The following is a 21,579-nucleotide window of genomic DNA, read 5'->3' as shown; positions in this document are numbered from 1 at the left end:
GTGAGTGAGGGAGAGCTTGTGAAGGAGGGAGAGAGGGAGAGAAGGAGGGAGGGAGGCTAGAGACAGACACTGAGAGAGAGAGGTAGAGAGTGCATTAGTGTGCTGCTCTGGCTCTGACAGGCACAAGGCGGATCCTGGAGCAGAGCTGGCCAGTAGCATAGCGGCATCCATCCACACGCCTCTCTGAGCCTGGCCCCTCAGTGACGCAGACAGCCATGCAAAGAGGAGCATCAGCAGCAGCCTGTACTGTCAGACCTGGGTTCAAATACTATTTGATATTATATAAAATACTTAAGCTGTGCTTGATTAATGGAACCAATAGAATTGTCCCAAAACTATTAACCCCACACATCTGGAACTCCAGGCAGGCTAGAGCGAAGGCTCAAAGTATTTGAAAGATTTCAAATAGTGTTTGAACCCACATCTGATCAGCAGCAGCACAGTGTGTCTGTTCCCATCCATGGCTCTAGTGCTGGCACATGCAGCTCAGCATTCATCAGTACTATCTCTGACTGGCTCTGTAGACACACACACACACACACACACACACACACACACACACACACACACACACACACACACACACACACACACACACACACAGGTACTCTCTGGTGAGTGGTGACATGATAGCTATGTCTCTCTCAACTCTACCACTTAGACTAACAGGTAGGCTGAAATACTCAAGCACAGACGGGTGTTTTGACCCAGTAGCCAATTTGTCCCTCCGCAGACGTTCCTAATTGAAATGGGACATGGAACCTCAGCGAACGGGCCCAGCCTCTCTTCAGTCTGTGTCAACATCCACCCTTATGTTGATGCTTATGGGCAGACTGCTCTATTCATGTCCACTGGTGTGTGAAGAGCCAACAGATAGTGTGTTTGCTGAACAGGCAGGGCATCAGGGGATAGAGCGGTGCCCACCCCACTGTCCTAGTCTCACTCCCTGTCTCTGGCCCTGTCTCACTCCCTGGTCCAGTGTCTGGCCCTGTCTCACCCCATGGCCCTTTGTCTGTCCAGTGCTTCATTTGTGCTATTTGGCCGGATCCGGTACCTCTCATGGCATGAAAAATAATGTTCACTTTTTGCAATGTAAACATTTTAATATAAGCGATCAAAGTTAATTTGAGTTGTCTCTTCGTTAGTTATCCTAACCCCCCCCCTACAATATGTGTCTCCACACACCTAGGCCTAGGCTATTGATGGATTCGAGACAAGGTCGTTTTTATTGATCTCAGTTTGTCAGTGTCAAAGTAGCCTGTCATTTCAATCATTTGTGCTGTATTTTGGTGCTTTCGTGACAACTGGGAACTCAGGAAAAAAACGAGGTCGAATCATGACGTCAGTGATCTTCAGTTCAGAAAGTCGGAGCTCTAGAAAGAGGCCTGAGTTCCCGACTTGGAATTCAGAGTTGGTTGACCGTTCAGAACAAATGTTCCCAGTCTGAGCTAGTTTTTTCCCCGAGTTCCCAGTTGTCTTGATCGCACTGAAGTCGGAAGTTGGAGATTTCCCAGTTCCGAGTTCCCATGTTTTAACCACGACATTAAAAAAGATTATGCTAAAGTCTCCAGTCATGTAAAATGATGTAGAATTGCATGAAATGTGTTTATAAAAGGCCACATTCTTCCCAGACCCTAGGCCCCTAAGAATGTTCTCCATGTATGCAACATCTTCTGTAAGTGCCTCTACTCTACTTCTCTATGCCACTACGCAAATGCATGCAATGCTTCACTATACATATGTATTTTTTTTTTTAATGTTTTTTTTTAGCTCCCTAGGTCACATTTTGCTCCGGCACCTCCCGATTTACAAATGAAGCACTGTGTCTGTCCCTAGTCTGCACTGCATGTGGCTGATTAGGATTTCCGTCTGTCTTTAACAATGGAGAGTAGGATGGATTCTGTCCTGTTCTTGAGGCCCAGCCATGATCAATGCTGCTTTGGTCCTCTTGCCGAGATAGCAAGCAAATGTTTTGCCATGCACATTATCACTACTAATGGATCATATTTTTTTGACCCCAGTACTATAAAGTAGGGCTGGGCGATATAGCAAAAATATCATATCCCAATATTTTTCTCATTTTTGACGGTATTTGAGGTTTTTGAATAATATTAAAAGTTCTAAATATGCTTTATGAGTAGTGCATGACCCTAGGGTGGAAAAACATACATTCTAAGTGTTTGTAATGGGGCTTTGTCCATTGTCCTGATTGTTTTATACTGTTCAATGAAATTTCAACCAAAAGTTGGCATATAGTGGGCACTTTGAATACAGTGTTGTTTGACATGACAACAAATGAAAAAGCCAGGGAGGGGTTATTGTGACAGGGTAGGAACCAAAGTGTTGGTCAAATGTTTCCTAGTGGACCCTAATTAATGTTACATAAAATGTTTTCTCTAACTGTAGCTTTGATGTAGCTAAAATATTCATGCTTCACCAATTTCTCTATGATTTAGAATATACCGTTGCACAAACAACCTGCTGATATAGGCCTACACCAGCACTGGTATCAGGCTGTATTAGCTAGCTAGCTAGCTACCTTTGCTCTGACTAAGTACATTTAGCTGGCTAGCTAGCCAACTATCTAGCAATTAGCATTAGTGGCTAACACAAATTATTTTAACCACAACTTGCTAAGAAAAGACAAACTAGCTGTTTGCAGACAGTAAGATAGATGCAGACTGTTTTTGCGAGTGGTTGTTGTGACTCGTGGTAGCGCAAAAACTGTTCTCCTTTAGTGACAGTGGGCGGGGCTTGGTGTGTGTGGAAGGAGAGAGGGAGAGAGACGACTCAAGTAGCAAACGAAGTAAACTATAAAAAATGACATTACACGCGGCGGAGTGGCGTAACACATTTAACAAACCAAACATTGAAATATCGCTTTACAAGGTAAAGTAAAAACCCAAACCGGTCTGTGCAGCAATACCGGTATATAGTAAAATATGCTATACCACCCAGCCCTAGTCTCCAGCCAGTTGTAGGCCTAGTCCTCAGGAGCTAGTGCTTGGCTGTGACATGGGCTGGTTCTGTTCACTGTTAGTGTCACACAGACTGACTTCTAGACAGAGGGCCTTTGTTCCCAGTCATTGTGAAGACAGCAGTATGATAAAGGGTGAAGGAGCAGAGTATGAAAGGGCCTGGTTGGATAGGGTCATACCAAGGCAATTTGAATTAGACTTCACTTGGTCTGTTCGAAGAAGTCCTCAGTGGGCCTAAGTGCAATCGGAAAGTACTCAGACCCCTTGACTTTTTCCACATTTTGTTACGTTACAGCCTTATTCTAAAACGGATTAAATAGTTTTCCCCCCTCGTCAATCTACACACAATACCCCATAATGACAAAGCAAAAACAGGTCGAGATTTTTTCAAATGTATAAAAAAAAAAAACGGAAATATCACATTTACATAAGTATTTAGACTATTTACTCAGTACTTTGTTGAAGCACCTTTGGCAGCGATTACAGCCTTGAGCCTTCTTGGGTATGACGTTACAAGCTTGGCGCACCTGTATTTGGGGAATTTCTCCCATTCTTCTCTGCAGATCCTCCCAAGCTCTGTCAGGTTGGATAGGGAGCGTCGCTGCACAGCTATTTTCAGGTCTCTCCAGAGATGCAAGTCCAGGCTCTGGCTGGGCCACTCAAGGACATTCAGAGACTTGTCCCGAAGCCACTCTTGCGTTTTCTTGGCTGTGTGCTTAGGATCGTTGTCCAGTTGCAAGGTGAACCTTCGCCCCAGTCTGAGGTCCTGAGCGCTTTGGATCAGGTTTTCATTAAGGATCTCTCTGTACTTTGCTCCGTTCATCTTTCCCTCGATCCTGACTAGTCTCCCAGTCCCTGCTGCTGAAAAACATCCCCACAGCATGATGCTGCCACCACCATGCCTGGTTTCCTCCAGGCATTCAGGCCAAGAATTCAATCTGGGTTTCATCAGACCAGAGAATCTTGTTTCTGGAGCTCTGTCAGAGTGACCATCGGGTTCTTGGTCACCTCCCTGACCTGGCCCTTCTCCCCCGATTGCTCAGTTTGGCCGGGCGACCAGCTCTAGGAAGAGTCTTGGTGGTTCCAAACTTCTTCCATTTAAGAATGATGGAGGCCACTGTGTTCTTGTGGACCTTCAATGCAGCAGACATTTTTTGGTACCCTTCCCCAGATCTGTGCCTCGACACAATCCTGTGTCGGAGGTCTACGGACAATTCCATCGACCTCATGGCTTGGTTTTTGCTCTGACATGCACTGTCAACTGTGGGACCTTATATAGACAGGTGTGTGCCTTTCCAAATCATGTCCAATCAATTTAATTTACCACAAGTGGACTCCAATCAAGTTGTAGAAACATCTCAAGGATGATCAATCGAAACAGGATGCACCTAAGCTCAATTTCGAGTCTCATAGCAAAGGGTCTGAATACTTATGTAAATAAGGTATTTCTGATTTTTTTTATGGTTATCAATGGGACAGGCACAGTACCATTTAGGGTAGTAATAACCTGATTCAGTCAAATAAATGAAAACAGGTGATGTTTTATTTTTCTAAATAGAGACAATCGTGAAAAACTAATCTTCCATTTTATAGACCAGGGTTTTGGTTTTTGCCCTAGCACTACACAGCTGATTCAAATAACCAACTCCTCATCAAGCTTTGACTATTTGAATCAGCTGTGTAGTGCTAGGGCAAAAACTAAACCGTGCACCCAGGGGGGGCCCCAGGACCGAGTTTGGGAAACCCTTTTATAGACAACAACTAGGCTACTAGATGTAGTTGGCAGAGAACCATCTCACCATGGGTTGTGCATTCCCTTATCTGTCCTCACACATGATTCAGTCCACGACTCTAACTTACTGCATGACAGCCCCATTACAAACAAATAGCCTTATGGTGTGGTGGTCTAGGCAGTAGGCACACCCTGGTGGTTGAATAGCTTATGATGTGCTGCTGTGCTGTACAGCAGGTGCCTCCTGTCTGACTCAGTGCATCAGTGGTTTAGGTTTATTCTTTGACACCCCCTCCTCTCTCTCCCCTCACCCCCTCCTCTGGCCTCTGGGGGCGTTGAGACTAAAGTGAGGGGGGGTCAGGGGGACCATGTATGTGAGGCCCACGGCCGAGGGTGTCTGTGGCTGTGGGCCCCCACTGAATTGCTGTCTTTGTTGCTTCCTGACCTTCCTGGGTGAGGTTTATGTAACTCCCAGCCAGGCAGCAAGTGCTGCAGCCAGCCAGCCCTGAAACCTGACACCATGTCACTGCTCTGCTCTCTGGAGGGGGAGGGGCCCCTGCCGCTGGGAAACCTGCCCTCCATGGGTCTGAGAGAGGATTGGCTGTTTCTCTGGCTGCGGTTGGCTCTCTCTCTCTCTGGTCTGTAGGTCTATCAGTCTCTCTTTCTCTCTCTCTCTCTCTCTCTCTCTCTCTCTCTCTCTCTCTCTCTCTCTCTCTCTCTCTCTCTCTCTCTCTCTCTCTCTTTATGACTGCCTCTCTCTGTTCTACCAGTCATCCAGCCTTATCTGCCTGCTGGTAGTGGAGGCCTGCCAGGAGTGGGCGGAATCTAGTGGGGGTCAAAGGTGAACAGGAAGTCAGCTCTATATAAAGCAGGGGCGGTCTTGGCTGTGGACGGAAGGGGCGGGCTGTGGGGGGACACTAGAGGAGGAAATGGGTGGATAGTTAGTAGAGGGAGGGTTGAGAGAGTTGTACTTGGATTTAGCCTAGAATGTGAGGAGCATGTGGGAACCCTGCCAGACCCAAACTGCACAGTAGGTCTGAATAAAAACCCATTCTCTTTTATTCTGCTTTTTTTCTCTCTCCCTCCGTTCACTGGGGATTAAATAGCTTTGACTTTGTTGGCTGGCTAGGGGTTTGGAGAGGAGCGTGCGATAGCCAGCGGGTTCAGTGCTAACATGGGGTTTTGTGTGAGAGGAATGTGAGGGCTTTGGTCGGTGGTGACACAACCCAACGTGACCTCCTCCTTGAGCAGCTGTCAGGTTAACCTTTCACTGGCTGACAGGACTGAACTCGGCTCAACCACCAGGCAGCCTGCTGAACGCTAGCCTGCTAAGCCTAGTCTGTCTCTGGGGAGAGAGTGGAGAACAGGGAATCTAATGACACTTTCAGTGGCTCTCATTCAGTTAGACTTAGCTTAGCACTAAATAGGGAACCTAGCACTAAATAGGGGAATCGGGGAAAGGCATTTGGACTTTTAGCCAGCAGATCCGACCCACTTGCTTACAGCTGCACTAGGGTCGGACAGCATGACTGTGTAGATCAAGACACCATGGAGCTAGTGCGATATGGCTCGGAAAACCTACCTCAATATAGGGATGAGAAATGCATTGCACTCCAAATTGACCCATTATCCCAACTGTTACACCGGGAAGATTGAACGACTGCTAGTTTTTCTGGAAAGCTACCTTTTTCGTCCCCATGCTAGGTAGCAGAAGCCACATCAGCCATTTTGAAATGGCACTAGAATGTAAGTTGAACATCAAAGGATAGTCAGCCAATCAGGCTCCGTGCGGACTATGTCGTCACGCTGTGGAAATGGCTTCGTATATTTTGCTGCATTCAAAAACACTGGAAACTCTGAAATGTTCGACTTCAGTGCGTTCAAGACAACTGGGAACTCTGAAAAAAATGGGAACTGAATATGAAAAATCGTTTTGAATGGTCATCCAACTCGGAATTCCAAGTCAGAAATCAGGCATCGTTCTAGAGCTCCGGCCTGAAGATCACTGACATCGTGATTTGACCTAGTTTTTTTCAGAATTCCAAGTTGTCTTGAAAGGACCATAGATCAAACTCTACCAAAACTATGGATGCTTGTCTGAAGTACAATAATTAATTGGTAATCCATTGTCATTGTTGTCAACGGTGCATTAACAAAGGCAATAAACAGCCACGCACTAGAAGGTTGTTGTTTTTGTCTTTCAATAGTTTATTTATTTGTTACAATTTTTTTGTACCTTTGTTAATGAACATTGACATTACCAATTATCAATTAATTATTACCAATTAATTATTACAATGGATTACTAATTAATTATTGTACTTCAGACTAACAGCCCCACATGTGACTTTTATTTTGACATTTCCACAGCGCGACGACGTAGGCTGACTATCCTTTGTTGTTCAACGCACGTCGCTTCTGCTACCTAGCATGAGGACGAAAAGGGCAGCTTTCCGGAAAAGATGACAGTTGGTTGGTGTGTTTGTTACTGTGTGTGTGTGTGTGAGGCACAGCGGTCTAAGGCACTGCATGTCAGTGCTAGAGGCGTCACTACATACCCTGGTTTGATTCCAGGCTGTGTCACATTCCGGCCGTGATTGGGAGTCCCATAGGGCGGCGCACAATTGGCTCAGCGTCGTCCGGGTAGGCTGTCATTGTAAATAAGTTAAATAAATAAAAATAGTCAGTTAGTGATTTTTCACAGAGGAGTCCCAAAGCGATCAGACAGGTTTGGCAGGTAGCTGCAGGTTCCTAGCCGGGAAGGTTCACTGGTTTCCATGGCGCTGAGTCAAGGGTTTGTTTACACAGAGAAACACTTTATTTCACAACATTACACTGACTCTGTGGAAAGGGACAAAATGTAGGCTAACATTGTCTTCTGTCTGCCTTGGATAAAGCTCAGTTTTATACCTCTAGTCTACAACACATGCAGTTGGCCTACTGTCACTAACCATGCACACTATGACTCATGTTTACAGAGACTACTGCTGCCATTAAGTTAATGTTTTAACATGTCAAAGTACAAAATGGAGGGTTGCTCTTTACTCTCAGAATGTTGTAGGCATACGTCCTGCTTGGATGACTACAACAGGAGAATCCGGTGAATTCCTTCCTATATAACTCAATCCTCTGCTGCTCAGTGCAACTACTAGGCTACAGGTTTCAATGTTTTCACTGGCCTATTGGTCTGTGGCATTTGGCCTTCATATAAATTAAATCAATCTCTGTGGAATGTTGAATCACATGGTTGCTTTCACTATACTGCCACAAAGCTGCTGTTATTCTGTCTGCCATCACCTCAAGACTGTCCTGTCTGCTGAGTTGTCAGTATGAAATGCTTAGTATTGTGGTGTGGATCATTCATTTGATTTATAAATACTTTGTTGACATTCCTGCTCAGAAGTCTGTCTGTTGTCCTCAGTTGAATGTGTGTGGCTGTCCCCTTGGCCCTGTCCTCTTGTGATCCTATCATTTGGTCTCACCACCATCACAGTTCTGGATTAGTCCATAGTTGGGCGATTCCACACCAGCATAGGCAGAACCCTTTTAGGCCCTTTTTATACCTATCCATGTGTCCTGTAAGACCCTATGATCCTTGAACTGTACATGATACAGACAACCTCTTGGTGTCATTATACTCCTTATAGTGTTATCTCACATATGGAGTAAATCTAGATTCTGAAATAAAAATGTTTACATTCATTTATTCAACATAAAAATATTAATATAAACATCTCAAAAGTACCCTTTTTTTGTCTTTTTAAAAAAACAGATTGTTTAGAACAATATACTCGTCAAATACGTCAGATTTCCAGAGTGGGCTCTCTGGTACTTTTGAGGTATGACCCATTTTAGAAATGTATCACGACTCAGGATAAGACCCAGATGCAGACAGTTCAAAATAGCAAAAGTTTATTTACAAAAACAGGAAGCAGGCAAATGACAGGTCAAGGGCAGGCAGAGGTCAGTAATCCAAAGCGGAGTCCAAAAGGTACAGAAACGGCAGGCAGGCTCAGGGTCGGGGCAGGCAGAGGTCGGTAATCCAGAACAGTGTCACAAGGTACAGAATGGCCAGCAGGCAGGCTCAGGACAGGCGGAATGGTCAAAACCGGGAAAAACTAGAAAACCGGCTAGAGCAAACCAGGAGTACGGGAAAAAACGCTGGTAGGCTTGACAAGAAGAACTGGCAACAGACAGAGAACACAGGTATAAATACACAGGGGATAACAAAGACAGGTGAAACCGATCAGGGTGTGACAGAAATGTACATTATAGGTCATTAACCAATCACAGCCCTCTAGGATTGCACATTCACATTCCCTTTCAATCCATTTTCCCATTCACTGTGTTGGTGGAGCTCATGAAATTGATCATAACTTCATAACTAGCAGAGAGCCCACTGTGGAAATGTGATGTACTTGTAAAGGTACTTTTGAGATATTCATATTGTTTATGTTGAATAAATTAATGTGAAAATGTGTATTTCAGAATCTAGACATTCTCCATTTGTTAGAGCCCACAATAAGGAGTATAATGAACCAATATGTTGTCTGTATCATGTACGGTTCACGGATCATAAGGTCTTACAGAACGCATGGATAGGTATAAAAAGGGCTCTTAAAATGGCCACTTGCATCATGATTTTCTCAAATATAGTTTGTGATACAAATGTAAAAAGCATATCAAACATCTTTCCTCCCAATGAAGTTTCTACGTGAGAATTGCCAGAACAATCTGAGATAGCAAAAATATTTTCTGCCTACGCTGGCGTGCAATCGCCCAGTTGCAGCACTGAGGTCTGCTTTGTTGCTGCTAACAACCTGGCTTCTCCTGATTTAACATCTTATTATTGAGATCTATAGCGTGGAGAAGCCTGGCGATGAACCCACCCACTTTTAACCAATTGCTCATTTGAATGCATAAATCATATACTATTTTGTGTGTTGCCTCAAGGTAATGCTGGTTCATTTCTCAGTTCTCAAGCAAGAAATAGGCCTAGGTTTAGAAATTAGTGAAAATCCTTTTTGTCTAAATTATGTGATGGAGGCAATATGAAAATCCTTTCCCTCTCGTGCACCTGCCTGTGTGTCTGTAATGGTTTTCATCCTCCCTCTCTCTCCTCCTCGCCCCCCACAGCCATCCCTTCACACAGGCACCTGTCTCCCTCTCTGCTCTGTCCTGCTCTAGAGGAGGAAGTGAAACCCAGCCTGCGCTGCACTTTCTCTCTCTCACTGTTTGTGACGTCTGTGTTAGGGCTTTCGTGTGTAAATTTGCTTATGTTTTGTGTGTGTGTGCACAACGCTCATGTGTATGCATGCAGAACTGTCTCAATATGCACTTGTGTGTGTGCGTGCGTGTGTGTGTGTCCCAGCCAGCAGCTATACGCTCTCTTTCCAGAGTGTCAGTAATGAAGGAGCTGTAAAGGTCTGTCAGTGATGTGAGCCCCCTGCTGTTTCCCCACCTACACCTCCACTCTACTCCATCATAGCCTAACGCCAGTGGAGGCTGCTGAGGGGAGGACGGCTCATAATAATGTCTCCCTATGGAACCATGAGCCCGTAGTCCCCAATTATGGTGGCACCAACCACCTGTGCCTAACTCTGCAGACCTATAGGGACCTCCACCCTGGCTCTGCACTCTGATGCTCATAGTTCCAATTATACATTGACTCTTTGGGGTGCCCAACGTCTCCTGGGGGTGCCGATTATGATATATTTGACAATTTTGGTGGAACACCCATTGATACTGTAGATTTGATACCGTTTTCATTCTTATGTTCTCCTGAATCAGCTCAGTCCATCATAGAGGGCCATGCAGTCTGCTGGGAGCTGTGCTGAAATGAACCTGCCGGTCAGGCTGACAAATGATGGGGCTGTGGTTACACTGTTATTCTGCAATGACCTTGAATGTCTGCTCATTGTAATGCTTGTTAGGATAGTGTAATGAGCATCCAGCTTATTTCTCTGGAGAGGCCTAAAAACCTTGAAAGGTTTTGGGTGGGTCACTGCACAAAAAGAGGAACATTAGTGTGCCTGTATCATTGGGTGCTTAGCTCCTGACTTCTGGTGTATCATAGAGGTTCTCTCAGACCTTCCCCATACTGTGCTAATGACAGATACAGCATTGTCTTCAATGACCCAGACTGCCGTCTCCCCTCTCACTCACCCCTCTGCTATCCTATAGAATCCCTAATGACCAGGCCCAAACTACCTTACCCTCCCCAGTCCCAGTCCATCCATAAACCACTCCTATCACCATCCCTCTCACAGATGCAAATGGCCATGCCTCTCTTAATGAAATGAAGGAGTCAGTTAACTGAATTACTGATGGCAAGCTAATAGGCCGCTTTTAGTAAAGCTTCTTCATTGGGAGCTATTTGAGGATGCGTTATGGGTGTGATGCTGCAGCCCTCTCTCTCTGCCATGGCAGGTACGGCTAATGATATCATAACCTACATGAATTGCTAATGGCTGCATTTGCAAGGAATTAACATACCAAGCTGTGTGTGTGTGTGTGTGCCTACGAGTGTGTGTGTGTGTGTGTGTGTGTGTGTCTTGGCCCGGGCCTTAGAGCTTTCTGGGTGATAACTATAAATATCTCCAACAGACCCACACACAGCCTAGCGTACTAGAAGTGTGTACTTTGTAGAAGCTATAGCTCTCCTGTGTATAGATCTACAGGGTTTAATACCATTATACCACCTAGTAGTGGAACTGCATTGCTTAGGAAATTAGGCCTTGGCTTATACAGTATATTATGTCACATTGGACTGGTAACCATGTTTATACCATGGCATTGTTGAATACTTGTTTCTGATTGGCTTGAAGGGCATTCTAGAGTGATCATGCCAGAGAAGCCGGTGTTTGGAGGATATATTGGCACCGGTGTTGTTAGGCCCAAGACGAAGCCAATATATCCTCCAAACACCGGCTTCGAGGGCATTATCACTTTTATACAACAGGTTAACAACATATTCAAATTTACATTTACATTTACATTTTAGTCATTTAGCAGACGCTCTTATCCAGAGCGACTTACAGTTAGTGAGTGCATACATTATTATTATTATTATTAAATTTTTTTCATACTGCCCCCCCCCCCCCGTAAGAGACAAATAATGATTGGCACATTTTCATAAAAAACTTTATTTGTATTACATTTTCATACTATTTCATCCTTCCACAAGATATAGTCCCAACACAAATCTAGCGTTGCTATCCAAGCCGGCTGGTCGTTCGTTCTATCGGTTCGGTTGCCAGAGACGCGACCCAGTCGTTCAGTCTTTTTGTTCTGTATCTATTGACGCGACCCAGTCGTTCGTTCTAAATGTTTCATTGCCATACTGGCTGGCAACGTTCTTATCCCTTGCTTGCTAGCTAGCCAATTACGGCTAACTTACGGTCACGTCAAAAAGTGCAGCCAGAATAACAGCAAAGTAGCTGCATTTGCATTTGTTTAAGCTGTTTTCTAGTGACATTTATTTGGACACATCCATAACAATTAGCTAATGAGGAGCGATTTCGCCTGGCATAGAAAATGTGCTCACTCATCAGGAAACTGTTGTTCAGAGGAGCAAGCCAACAACACAGCTAACACAATCACTTCAAACTGAAGCTGGAAAGACTGCAAACTAGCTTCACTTCGTTTCGTTTGACCTTTTTCAATTGACATGTCTTTGTATATATCCATAAAAATGCCAGCTGATTCATTATTTCGACTGGCTGTGAAACGCTGCCTGTCTGTCTGTCTGGTCCCGACTCCCGACACGTTCATTACTATGGGACAGCTGGAGATCGAATTTGAATATCGAAACAATGTTGCAAATGTCGGCGAGACGGACAGCAAGGTTTATACAAATCTCCACTGTTGAAAACTAAATGTTAGTCTAAAAGAAATGTGAGATAATGTCTAGATGCTTTTTATAGTGGAGACTAAGTTTATAAATTGCCTGGCAGGGTTGATGAGACAGTGGATTGCGCAGTCAGATGGAACAGACTAAATAGGCATTTTAACGTCATAGATTTAGCCGGTGGTAACTTGTGGAATAGACACCGGCTGGAATGCGGTTTTAACCAATCAGCATTCAGGATTAGACCGACCCATTGTGTAATTCCCTATATTAGCACGGTAGAACTCAATGGCTAACGTTCATTCTTACATATTCTATTTTTGAGCTGCTTTTTAAAGCAAAAGTTGAATTGGAAATATTATTGGGATTGTTGAGTCAGATTTTCATAATGGCAAGATAGGACTGATGGTTTGGTTAGCTAAACTAGCAAATGTGTTTGTTTGATTACCACGGCAACTACTATATATATCTAATAAACTTGCTAGCTACTTCAATAGATGTTGAACACATTTCTACCAGAAAATGAACACATTTCTAGCGGCAAATGTGTTAAATTATAGCCATGGTATAAAAGGGATAATGAACTCGGGGCTCTATGCGTTCTCAGGAAGATAATGCAACTCTGTTGAAGGTCAGTTCCACTCCGCTAGCGCATCGTGGAACACACCTTCCATGTTGTTCATTTTTTTCCGTAGAACGCGTAGCCCCTCGTTGATTATCCCTCACATAAGGAATGAGAACACTAGATTTTTCAATTCAGTACAACTTTATTGATACTGTTTCTATACAGAATGGATAATTCCCTGTAGTCTCCCCCTTCCTAATCTGTAGGCCTAGGCCTACTATACATGGTCTGCAGAACATTAGCCTAATTAGGCTACGGTATTAGACTTAACTCTGTAACATGTCCGTCCTTCTGCCACCCACATTTCTCAACATCCTCTCCTCCATCCAGATACAGGCAACTAGTACCCTTTTCACTCTGAGCCAAACTAATCCGAGCTGTACTGGGCTGGCCATTTGCCTGGTTACACATCCACCATTATAGAAGAAAATAGTGGTATCAGAGCCAGACAGTATGGTTTGGGTCAACCCTATGTACAGCCCAGTTAAATGCCATATATTGTACTACTGCAGCTCTGCCTATGATAAGGCCCTACTGTCATTTGGCCTCCTAGAGCTGTGTGCCAGCCAGGCTGTGACAGCACAGGTCAAAGTGGACCAGGTCAGAGAGTGAGGACGGAGGACCTGTAAGCCCTGTTAGCCCACTGAGTGTCACTTCTGTTATTAGCCTCTTCCCGGGACAAGAGGAGGTTGGCACCAGCACACCTTACCTTCACTCTCTTACCCTGTGAAGGATCATTAAGGCCTGATGCTCTTTTTAATTGGTTCAGGAAGCATCGCCGTGCAGTGTGCCCACTTTCATTTATCAACTACACCTCTCTACCCCCCCCCCCCCCCCCCCTCTCTCTCTCTCTCTCTCACACACACTCCATCTCTCTCCTCTCTCTCTCTCGCTCTCACTCCCTCTCTCTCTCTCTCTCCCTCTCGCTCTCACTCCCTCTCTCTCCTCTCCCTCGCTCTCTCTCTCCTCTCTCTCTCTCCCTCTTTCCTCACTCTCCATGCATTACTTGAAATTGGCCCACAGCCATGGGTCTAATTAGCAGGCCTAATCTCTTCCCCACCTCCTGACAGAGTAATCTATATTCCATTAACCAGGCAGTAGGTTTGGTCTCTGGTTAGGCTAAGGTTGGGAACTGGGAAGGTGAGTAGTGTTGTATACTGCTGGTATTATCCCTCTCACAGCACAAGGCCAATAACTATTCTTAGGGACCTTACGCACAAAGACACGCCACACTTTGCTGTGAGGAGTATTTTTAAGGAAGAGTCGACGTCAAAGGTCGACTTCTAGGTACACTTCAGATATTTAAAAAAGGGAAACGTTTAGGCAGAGGCTGAAGTGAGAGAGAAGCAGTGGATCATCCCTATTATTCCTATATTATGCCCTATATTAGTCGTCACAAGAAAAGTAGGCTGTCATTCATTAAAGTTTTAGGGACCAGTACCCCACACTGTCTCCTATATTTGCTCTGAAGGTACACTATATTCACTTGTTCAGCTCTCTCTGTTATAACAGATGCACTCTCCTACTAGCCTATACAACCAGCATTACAGCACTACCTAGTGGGTGAAAATATAGGCTGCCAGTTTGATATGGTGGGTCTTGTGGGCTCTATGATTGGCTATAGTGTCGAGTTCCATCCTGTCCTAGGATGATAAATGTCAATTTCCCTAATGGTGAGTTAGTGGAGGCCTACTCAACGGCCCGCAGAGGGAGGCAGAAGTAAGAGTGGCAGGCACACTAATACAAGCTCTGAGTCTGTGATGAGGTTATTATGGACTGTTTAGAGACTCACACCTGTGCCTCTGGCTCCCTCTTTATCTCTCTCTCTCTCTTGTTTTCTTCTTTCCCTCCCTTTATTCCTCCTCTCTCTTTCTCTTTCTCTCTCTCTTTCTCACTCACTTTAGCCCCCCCCCCAGCACACTCATTTCTCAGGCCTATTTGCATGTTAACCGTTGGGTTGCCAAGGCACCGCAGATCCACCAAGCCATGTGACCAGTTAAGCATGTGCGACTGGCTGCCTGCCTGCGTTCACTGTTCCTGTTTCTCCATTGTTTTCACCAACACATCCTCAGCCTAGAGAGACAATACACCCTGTGCAGAGCCAGTCGCAGCTAAAAGCCTTCCTGTGTATGAATCTACGTATACATGGGTGTTATTAAATCTCTCCCTAGCTTTCTCTGTCTACCTCGGTCTGTTGCTCTTACCTAGTCTATCAGTCTCTCTCTCTCTCTCTCTCTCTCTCTCTCTCTCTCTCTCTCTCTCTCTCTCTCTCTCTCTCTCTCTCTCTCTCTCTCTCTCTCTCTCTCTCTCTCTCTCTCTCTCTCTCTCTCTCTCTCTCTCTCTCTCTCTCTCTCTCTCTCTCTCTCTCTCTCTCTCTCTCTCTCTCTCTCTCTCTCTCTCTCTCTTTCTCTCTCATTGAACAGCCTGTTATGTAGCCTTTTTTGCATTATGACGTCGGTCCAAGACTAAAAGGATGGACATTGCATTGCTGTCTGTCCGTCCCAAGGTATTTTTCCCCTCACTGCACAATACCACAGTGCACTATACTACATACAGTATTTTGTATACACACACACACAAACACACAAACACACACACACACACACACACACACACACACACACACACACACACACACACACAGCACAGCACAGCACAGGCTTATTTATCTAAAGATGGCTATGGGGGAAACACATGAGCACTAGATTGGAGTTAACACAAGCTACTGTGAACATTGTGACCTCCCACACGTACTCTACGTTGGACTTTAACCAGTCATGTTATTCCTACAGTTGTACAGTTCAATGTTTTGTCATGTTTGTAGTTCCAATGTTCTTCCACAGAGTTAGATGTCTGGCAGGTTTTTAAGAGAATTGTGCTCAGACATACAGTACCAGTCAAAAGTTTGGACACACCTACTCATTCAAGGGTTTAATTTATTTTTTACTATTTTCTACATTGTAGAATAATAGTGAAGACATCAAAACTATGAAATAACACATATGGAATAATTTAGTAACCAAAAAAGTGTTAAACAAATCAAAATATATTTTATATTTGAGATTCTTCAAAGTAGCTACACTTTGCACACTCTTGGCATTCTCTCAACCAGCTTCACCTGGAATGCTTTTCCAACAGTCTTGAAGGAGTTCCCACATTTGCTGAGCATATGCGGAGATCATCCGTTCACCTACTCTGCGTCTCACAAAGACACGGTGGTTGGAACCAAAAATCTCAAATTTGGACTCATCATGCCAAAGGACAGATTTCCACCGGTCTAATGTCCATTGCTCGTGTTTCTTGCCCAAGCAAGTCTCTTCTTCTTATTGGTGTCCTTTAGTAGTGGTTTCTTTGCAGCAATTCGACAATGAAGGCCTGATTCACGCAGTTTCCTCTGAACAGTTGATGTTGAGATGTGTCTGTTACTTGAACTCTGTGAAGCATTTATTTTTGGGCTGCAATTTCTGAAGCTGGTAACTCTAATGAACTTATCCTCTGCAGCAGAGGTAACTCTGGGTCTTCCTTTCATGTGGCGGTCCTCATGAGAGCCAGTTTCATCATAGCGCATGATGGTTTTTGCGACTGCACTTGAAGAAACTTTAAAAGTTCTTGAAATGTTCTGTATCGACTGACCTTCATCTCTTAAAGTAATGATGGACTGTTCTTGCCATAATATGGACTTGGTATTTTACCAAATAGGGCTATCTTCTGTATACCACCCCTACCTTGTCACAACACAAGTGATTGGCTCAAACGCATTAAGAAGGAAAGAAATTCCACAAATTAACTTTTAACAAGGTATACCTAATTGAAATGCATTCCAGGTGACTACCTCATGAAGCTGGTTGAGAGAATGCCAAGAGTGTGCAAAGCTGTCATCAAGGCAAAGGGTGGCTACTTTGAAGAATCTCAAATATAAAATATATGTTGATTTGTTTAACACTTTTTTGGTTACTACATGATTCCATATGTGTTATTTCATTATTCTACATTGTAGAAAATAGTAAAAATAAAGAAAACTCTTGAGTGAGTAGGTGTGTCCAAACTTTTGACTGGTACTGTAGGCTGGAGATAGCATAGCCACATTATATTGCAGCTAAGCTGTTGTTTATTTAGCCAGTCAGGAAGGAGGGCTTTCCTTTTAGCTTTCACCTTTGTTTGCCACTACTGAAATGATGAGAGGGCCAGTTAAATACATCAATCAGTCAGTCTCTCTTTATTTCCTACCTCTCTCTCCCCTTCTCTTTCTCTCTAGTTTCCCCAATGCCTAATGGAAAACTATGAATATTGACAGAGATTATGACTTACTTATAGCCTACTAATCATACTAGCCTACTTATTAAACCGATAAAGCAACGCAGATCAGCTAAGTGAACTAGGCCTATGTCTTTAAGAGCTCAGTACCCCTTTCAGCTAAATCCATGTGAGATAATTATGCTCTGATATCATTAACCAGTGTTACATTTCAGACAGGGAGAGAACTGCTGCTCTGCTGCACATGTCCTTCTCTTAGCCACATAGCCATGTAGCCTTTAGCCTGTAGCTTACTAGTCTGTAGCTTCAGACCTGTTACTGTTATTTCTAACTAGCAGGGAGCTAACTATCCATCTCCAGGTACTTGGCCTCCCCTTAGCCACATAGCCATCTAGGCTAGCCATAGCCTGTAGCTTACCAACCTGTTCCCGGTTACTTCTGACTAGCAGGGAGCTAACGGTCAACCCCCAGGCTATATAGCCCTTTGTGGAACCTGAGAAGACTTGAAGGGGCTTATATGTTGTGCACAAGGTTTCAAACGAGAGGTCACTGAAAACACACTCATGTGCTTTAGAGCACGATGTATGGCTCTTTAAGTTTGTGTGTGTGTGTGTGTGTGTGTGTGAGCGCGTGCATGCGTGCGTGTCTGGTGAGGTGTGTGTCTCCACTCTGGAACCTAACCCTGTGCCAGGCAGGCTTCAGGCCAGCCAGGCATGTCTGTGTGTTCCCCTCCCAGCACCATGTGCCCGCTGGAGCACATGGCCCCTGTGTCACGTTCAGAGGAGCCCCCTCCCTCTCTTCCCTCACCCCTCCAGTCAGACTGTCAGTCAGGGAAGGGAGAGAAGGCTCGTCATGGCCTGTCCTTTCACATCTCGCACGCGCTTGTGTGTGTGGGGGGGCTATCCTGTCACCTCTTCCTGGTGGAAGTGAACACGGCTGTGTGGCTAGGTGGCCAGCATCTGTCTGTGTCTCTCTTTCCCCACCAGAGTGTGTCTGAGATCACTGCTTTGCTGATAGTCTCTGCGAGTCAGCTCTCAGTGTGTTAGTGTGCTGTATTAGGGACAGTGCTATGGCTTTTTAGCCTCATGGTTTCATGGGTTTGCTCAAGTTTGCTGTTTGGTTGTTTAATAGTGAATTGTTTTGTTTTTTCTCATAGTGGATTTTCATGTTATGATTCTATACAACATAAAATTGTGTCATTCAGTTTCTTATGTATACTGTTTTATGTATAGAGCAATGTGCAACACAGGCGAGCCTGCATTCCATTCATGTTCATCTCTGTGCTTGTGTAGAAATCCAGTACTTTTGGGGTTAAGTTGTGAAAGTTAATGTAATAACTGCTAGCACCATCTGCTGGCCTACTTCCTCACAAAGAGAGAGGGAGTGAGTGAGAGAGCGAGAGAGAGAGAGAGAAAACGAGTCCGGATTTTAACGACATCTCTAATATTCATGCTGATGCATTTTGCTGCTTTGTGCTGCTTTCATTTTCCACCGCTCTGCTGCTGGAGACTCCAGCTCCTCACCATACACACCCCAGCACGGGAGAGGGCAGGGGAGAGAAAAAACTAGTGGAAAAGGGAAAACAACCAAGCAAGCTAGCACAAAACCCTTTTGTGTACAAAAGAGTAGCCTACCTTACCCTGGGATGTAAGAGAAAGAGGCACGAACGAAGAGAGAAAGAAAAAGGAACAAGTAGAGCGAGTGGACGGAGTGAACATGCGATTGCTGCCGGAGGGGAATCAATGAGAAGGGAGGGAAGAGAGGAGGGTAGAGCGAGAGAGCGACGCTGACAACCACACCACGAACCGCCTGCCTGAGCCGGACGGAGCTGAAGCACGCTGTAGCAGCAGAATGAGACGAGCTTCCTGGACTGCCACTGCCTCGCACCTCTTCTGGCTCAACCAGCCCTGCTCCCAGCTCTCCCACTGATCTGCAGCCCAGCCCCATGCACTCCTACTGAGCCTGAGCCCTGCCCGCTGGGAGAGGAGGCTCCACCGCCCGCCTGTACACTGCTTGTGGAGGGGGGAGGGGGTGGACACGCAGTTCAAGCAAGACAGATCGTCGAACGAGAGCGAGATAGTGAGAGAGAGGGAGTGAGCGAGCGAGAGAGAGAGAGAGAAAAAACCCGGCGAAAGGGCAAGGCTTTTGTTAGGTGGTTGGAGAGAGAGGGGGAGGAAGAAAAAAAGATAGAAAAAAACATGTCTACAGTGAAGAGGCCAAGAGGAAGGGTAAGTAAGCTGCACGGAGAGAGAGGGGAGGGAGGGAGGAGGGGCCGGACGACAGGAACTGAACAACCTCCTCTGCTACTGGCTCATGCTGCCTGCCTGATGCAGCTCCACTGTCGCCATCTTGAACTCGTTGTTGCTGCTTTTTCCCATACTAATTTGCTTAGCTGTGCTAGCTATGCTCTCTCACATGCTTTCCCTTCACTACCCCCCTCCTTTCAGTTTATCCCTCGTTTTCGCTCACTCCCTCCCTCCATGGATTCCTCTCCCCACCTCTGGTTCGATGCAGAAGGCGATGTGTGTGTGTGTGTGTGTGTGTGTGTCACATAAGCTGAGTACATCAGTCACACAGCGTTCACTGCATGAGGGACTGAGGGAGGAAGTGAGTGAGTGAGCAGACTAACTGGCCCAAATGTCCTGGCTATCTCTCGATCTCTCTGTACCTTTCCTTACTGTAATAGTGCAAAGCGTTTTCATGGGAGCGTGTGGTGGCAGAGAGAGAGATTGAAATCACTGCAGTGCTGGCAGCCTGTAATTTCAGTTATTTATAGACGTATTACACAGCTGCAGAGCACTTGGTTTTGGTGCATTTTTCTTCTCTCCCTCGCTTTCTCACTCACTTTTCATACAAACTCTCATTCCTGCTCTCATTCCCGCTCTCTCCACTTTGCTCCTTCCCTCTCTTCCCTGTTCTTTACCATGACTTTCTCTTTCTCTTTCCGATTTCAGTTATGAGCAATGATTTCCACTAATAGCCTGGGCATCACAGCACACCTTAAACCTATAATTCTGTAGCTACAGCTCTTGTTTATCTTCCAAATGAACTGCTATTTATTTCTCCCCTCCCCCCGCTTTGTTTGTGGCAGTTCGAGATAATTCTCTTTATTTAGCAGTCAGGAAAGCAACGGGCTGTGCTGTGCTGTGGCTCGGCCTCGGGTCATGTAGCCATCCACTCTGACTGCAACACCTTTAGATTAGCTCACCCATGTATAGGCTCTGGGCCCACCCGAAGGGACTTGTTTGGGAATAAATCTCAGCCCATGTATTATTCATATTTTATCATGTATCGGCCTTGTCTATATTATTTATGCTAGTTTGGCTGAATGTCAGTGTGCCGGTCCTGCCTGTCTGTGTTTCTTTCTGCCTGTCTTAATGAAAGTTTGTGCTGCTGCAATCTATATGACTAGGGGGAAAAAGTGAGTGGCCAGCAGAAAGTTGAGAGAGCAACACTTTCAGCATGTCTGTGAGGTAGTGGGGTAGAGACACAGCAGCAACATGGGATATTCTGCTGACTGACTGTTTAGGTCTTTAAAAGGCTATCAAGGCAATGCCAAGGCTATGTCAAGGCAATGCCAAGGCTATGTCAAGGCTATGTCAAGGCTATGTCAAGGCAATGCCAAGGCTATGTCAAGGCTATGTCAAGGCTATGTCAAGGCTATATCATGATCAAGGCTTCGAGGGCCTAATAGGAGAGGTACAGCCAACTAGCCAACCGTGTTGTTGTGACTTCTGCTGTGTGTGTTTTCTAGACAAGCTGGCTGTTGTTTTCAGTGTTCTGTTTTCTAGATCGATCAGTGTAACTTCCCTTTTGACAATCACATTCATATCATACGGCCTTAGAGTGCAATAAAAACTAGTAATTTTCCTCATCTGCCATTTCTTGGAAATGATGAGTTAAGCTTCCTGAGAAGGCTGATTTCTCAGTATGTCTCTCCTCTGTTAGCTACTGCTAAAGGCTATGACTACAAACTACTCATAGCTCATAGCATGTTGCTTCGTCATTTCTTGTCTCTCTCTCTCTCTCTCTCTCTCTCTCCCCACGTCACTAAGCAGCAGTGTGTTATACAACTTGATTGTTATGCACATGGGGTTTTTCAGAGCTTCACTTATTCACTGTGTAATCCCATTCTTTTGGG

The 21,579-nt window shown here is 45.0% G+C and overlaps 1 protein-coding gene across 6 annotated transcripts in view; it reads left to right on the top strand.

Moving 5' to 3' along the window:
• Window positions 1–21,579, top strand: part of LOC311111201 (chromodomain-helicase-DNA-binding protein 9-like) — a 109,414-nt gene that overhangs the window by 13,449 nt on the left and 74,386 nt on the right. Inside the window, exon 1 of one of the 6 annotated variants that reach the window (XM_084153908.1) lies at window positions 5,663–5,744. The exons of 3 other annotated variants lie outside the window; for them this stretch is intronic. Coding sequence is in view for 1 of the 3 variants with exons in the window: in XM_084153907.1 (XP_084010033.1) it covers window positions 19,637–19,666 (30 nt within the window). In the remaining 2 variants the exon portion in view is untranslated. 2 more of the 6 variants (XM_084153909.1, XM_084153907.1) reach the window with 2 other exon arrangements.

This window comes from Coregonus lavaretus, assembly GCF_964263955.1.
Source record: "Coregonus lavaretus genome assembly, chromosome: 37".
NCBI classification, from domain to species: domain Eukaryota; kingdom Metazoa; phylum Chordata; class Actinopteri; order Salmoniformes; family Salmonidae; genus Coregonus; species Coregonus lavaretus.
Note: the sequence above shows the minus strand (reverse complement) of the source record. Positions and strands in the feature narration are given on the sequence as shown.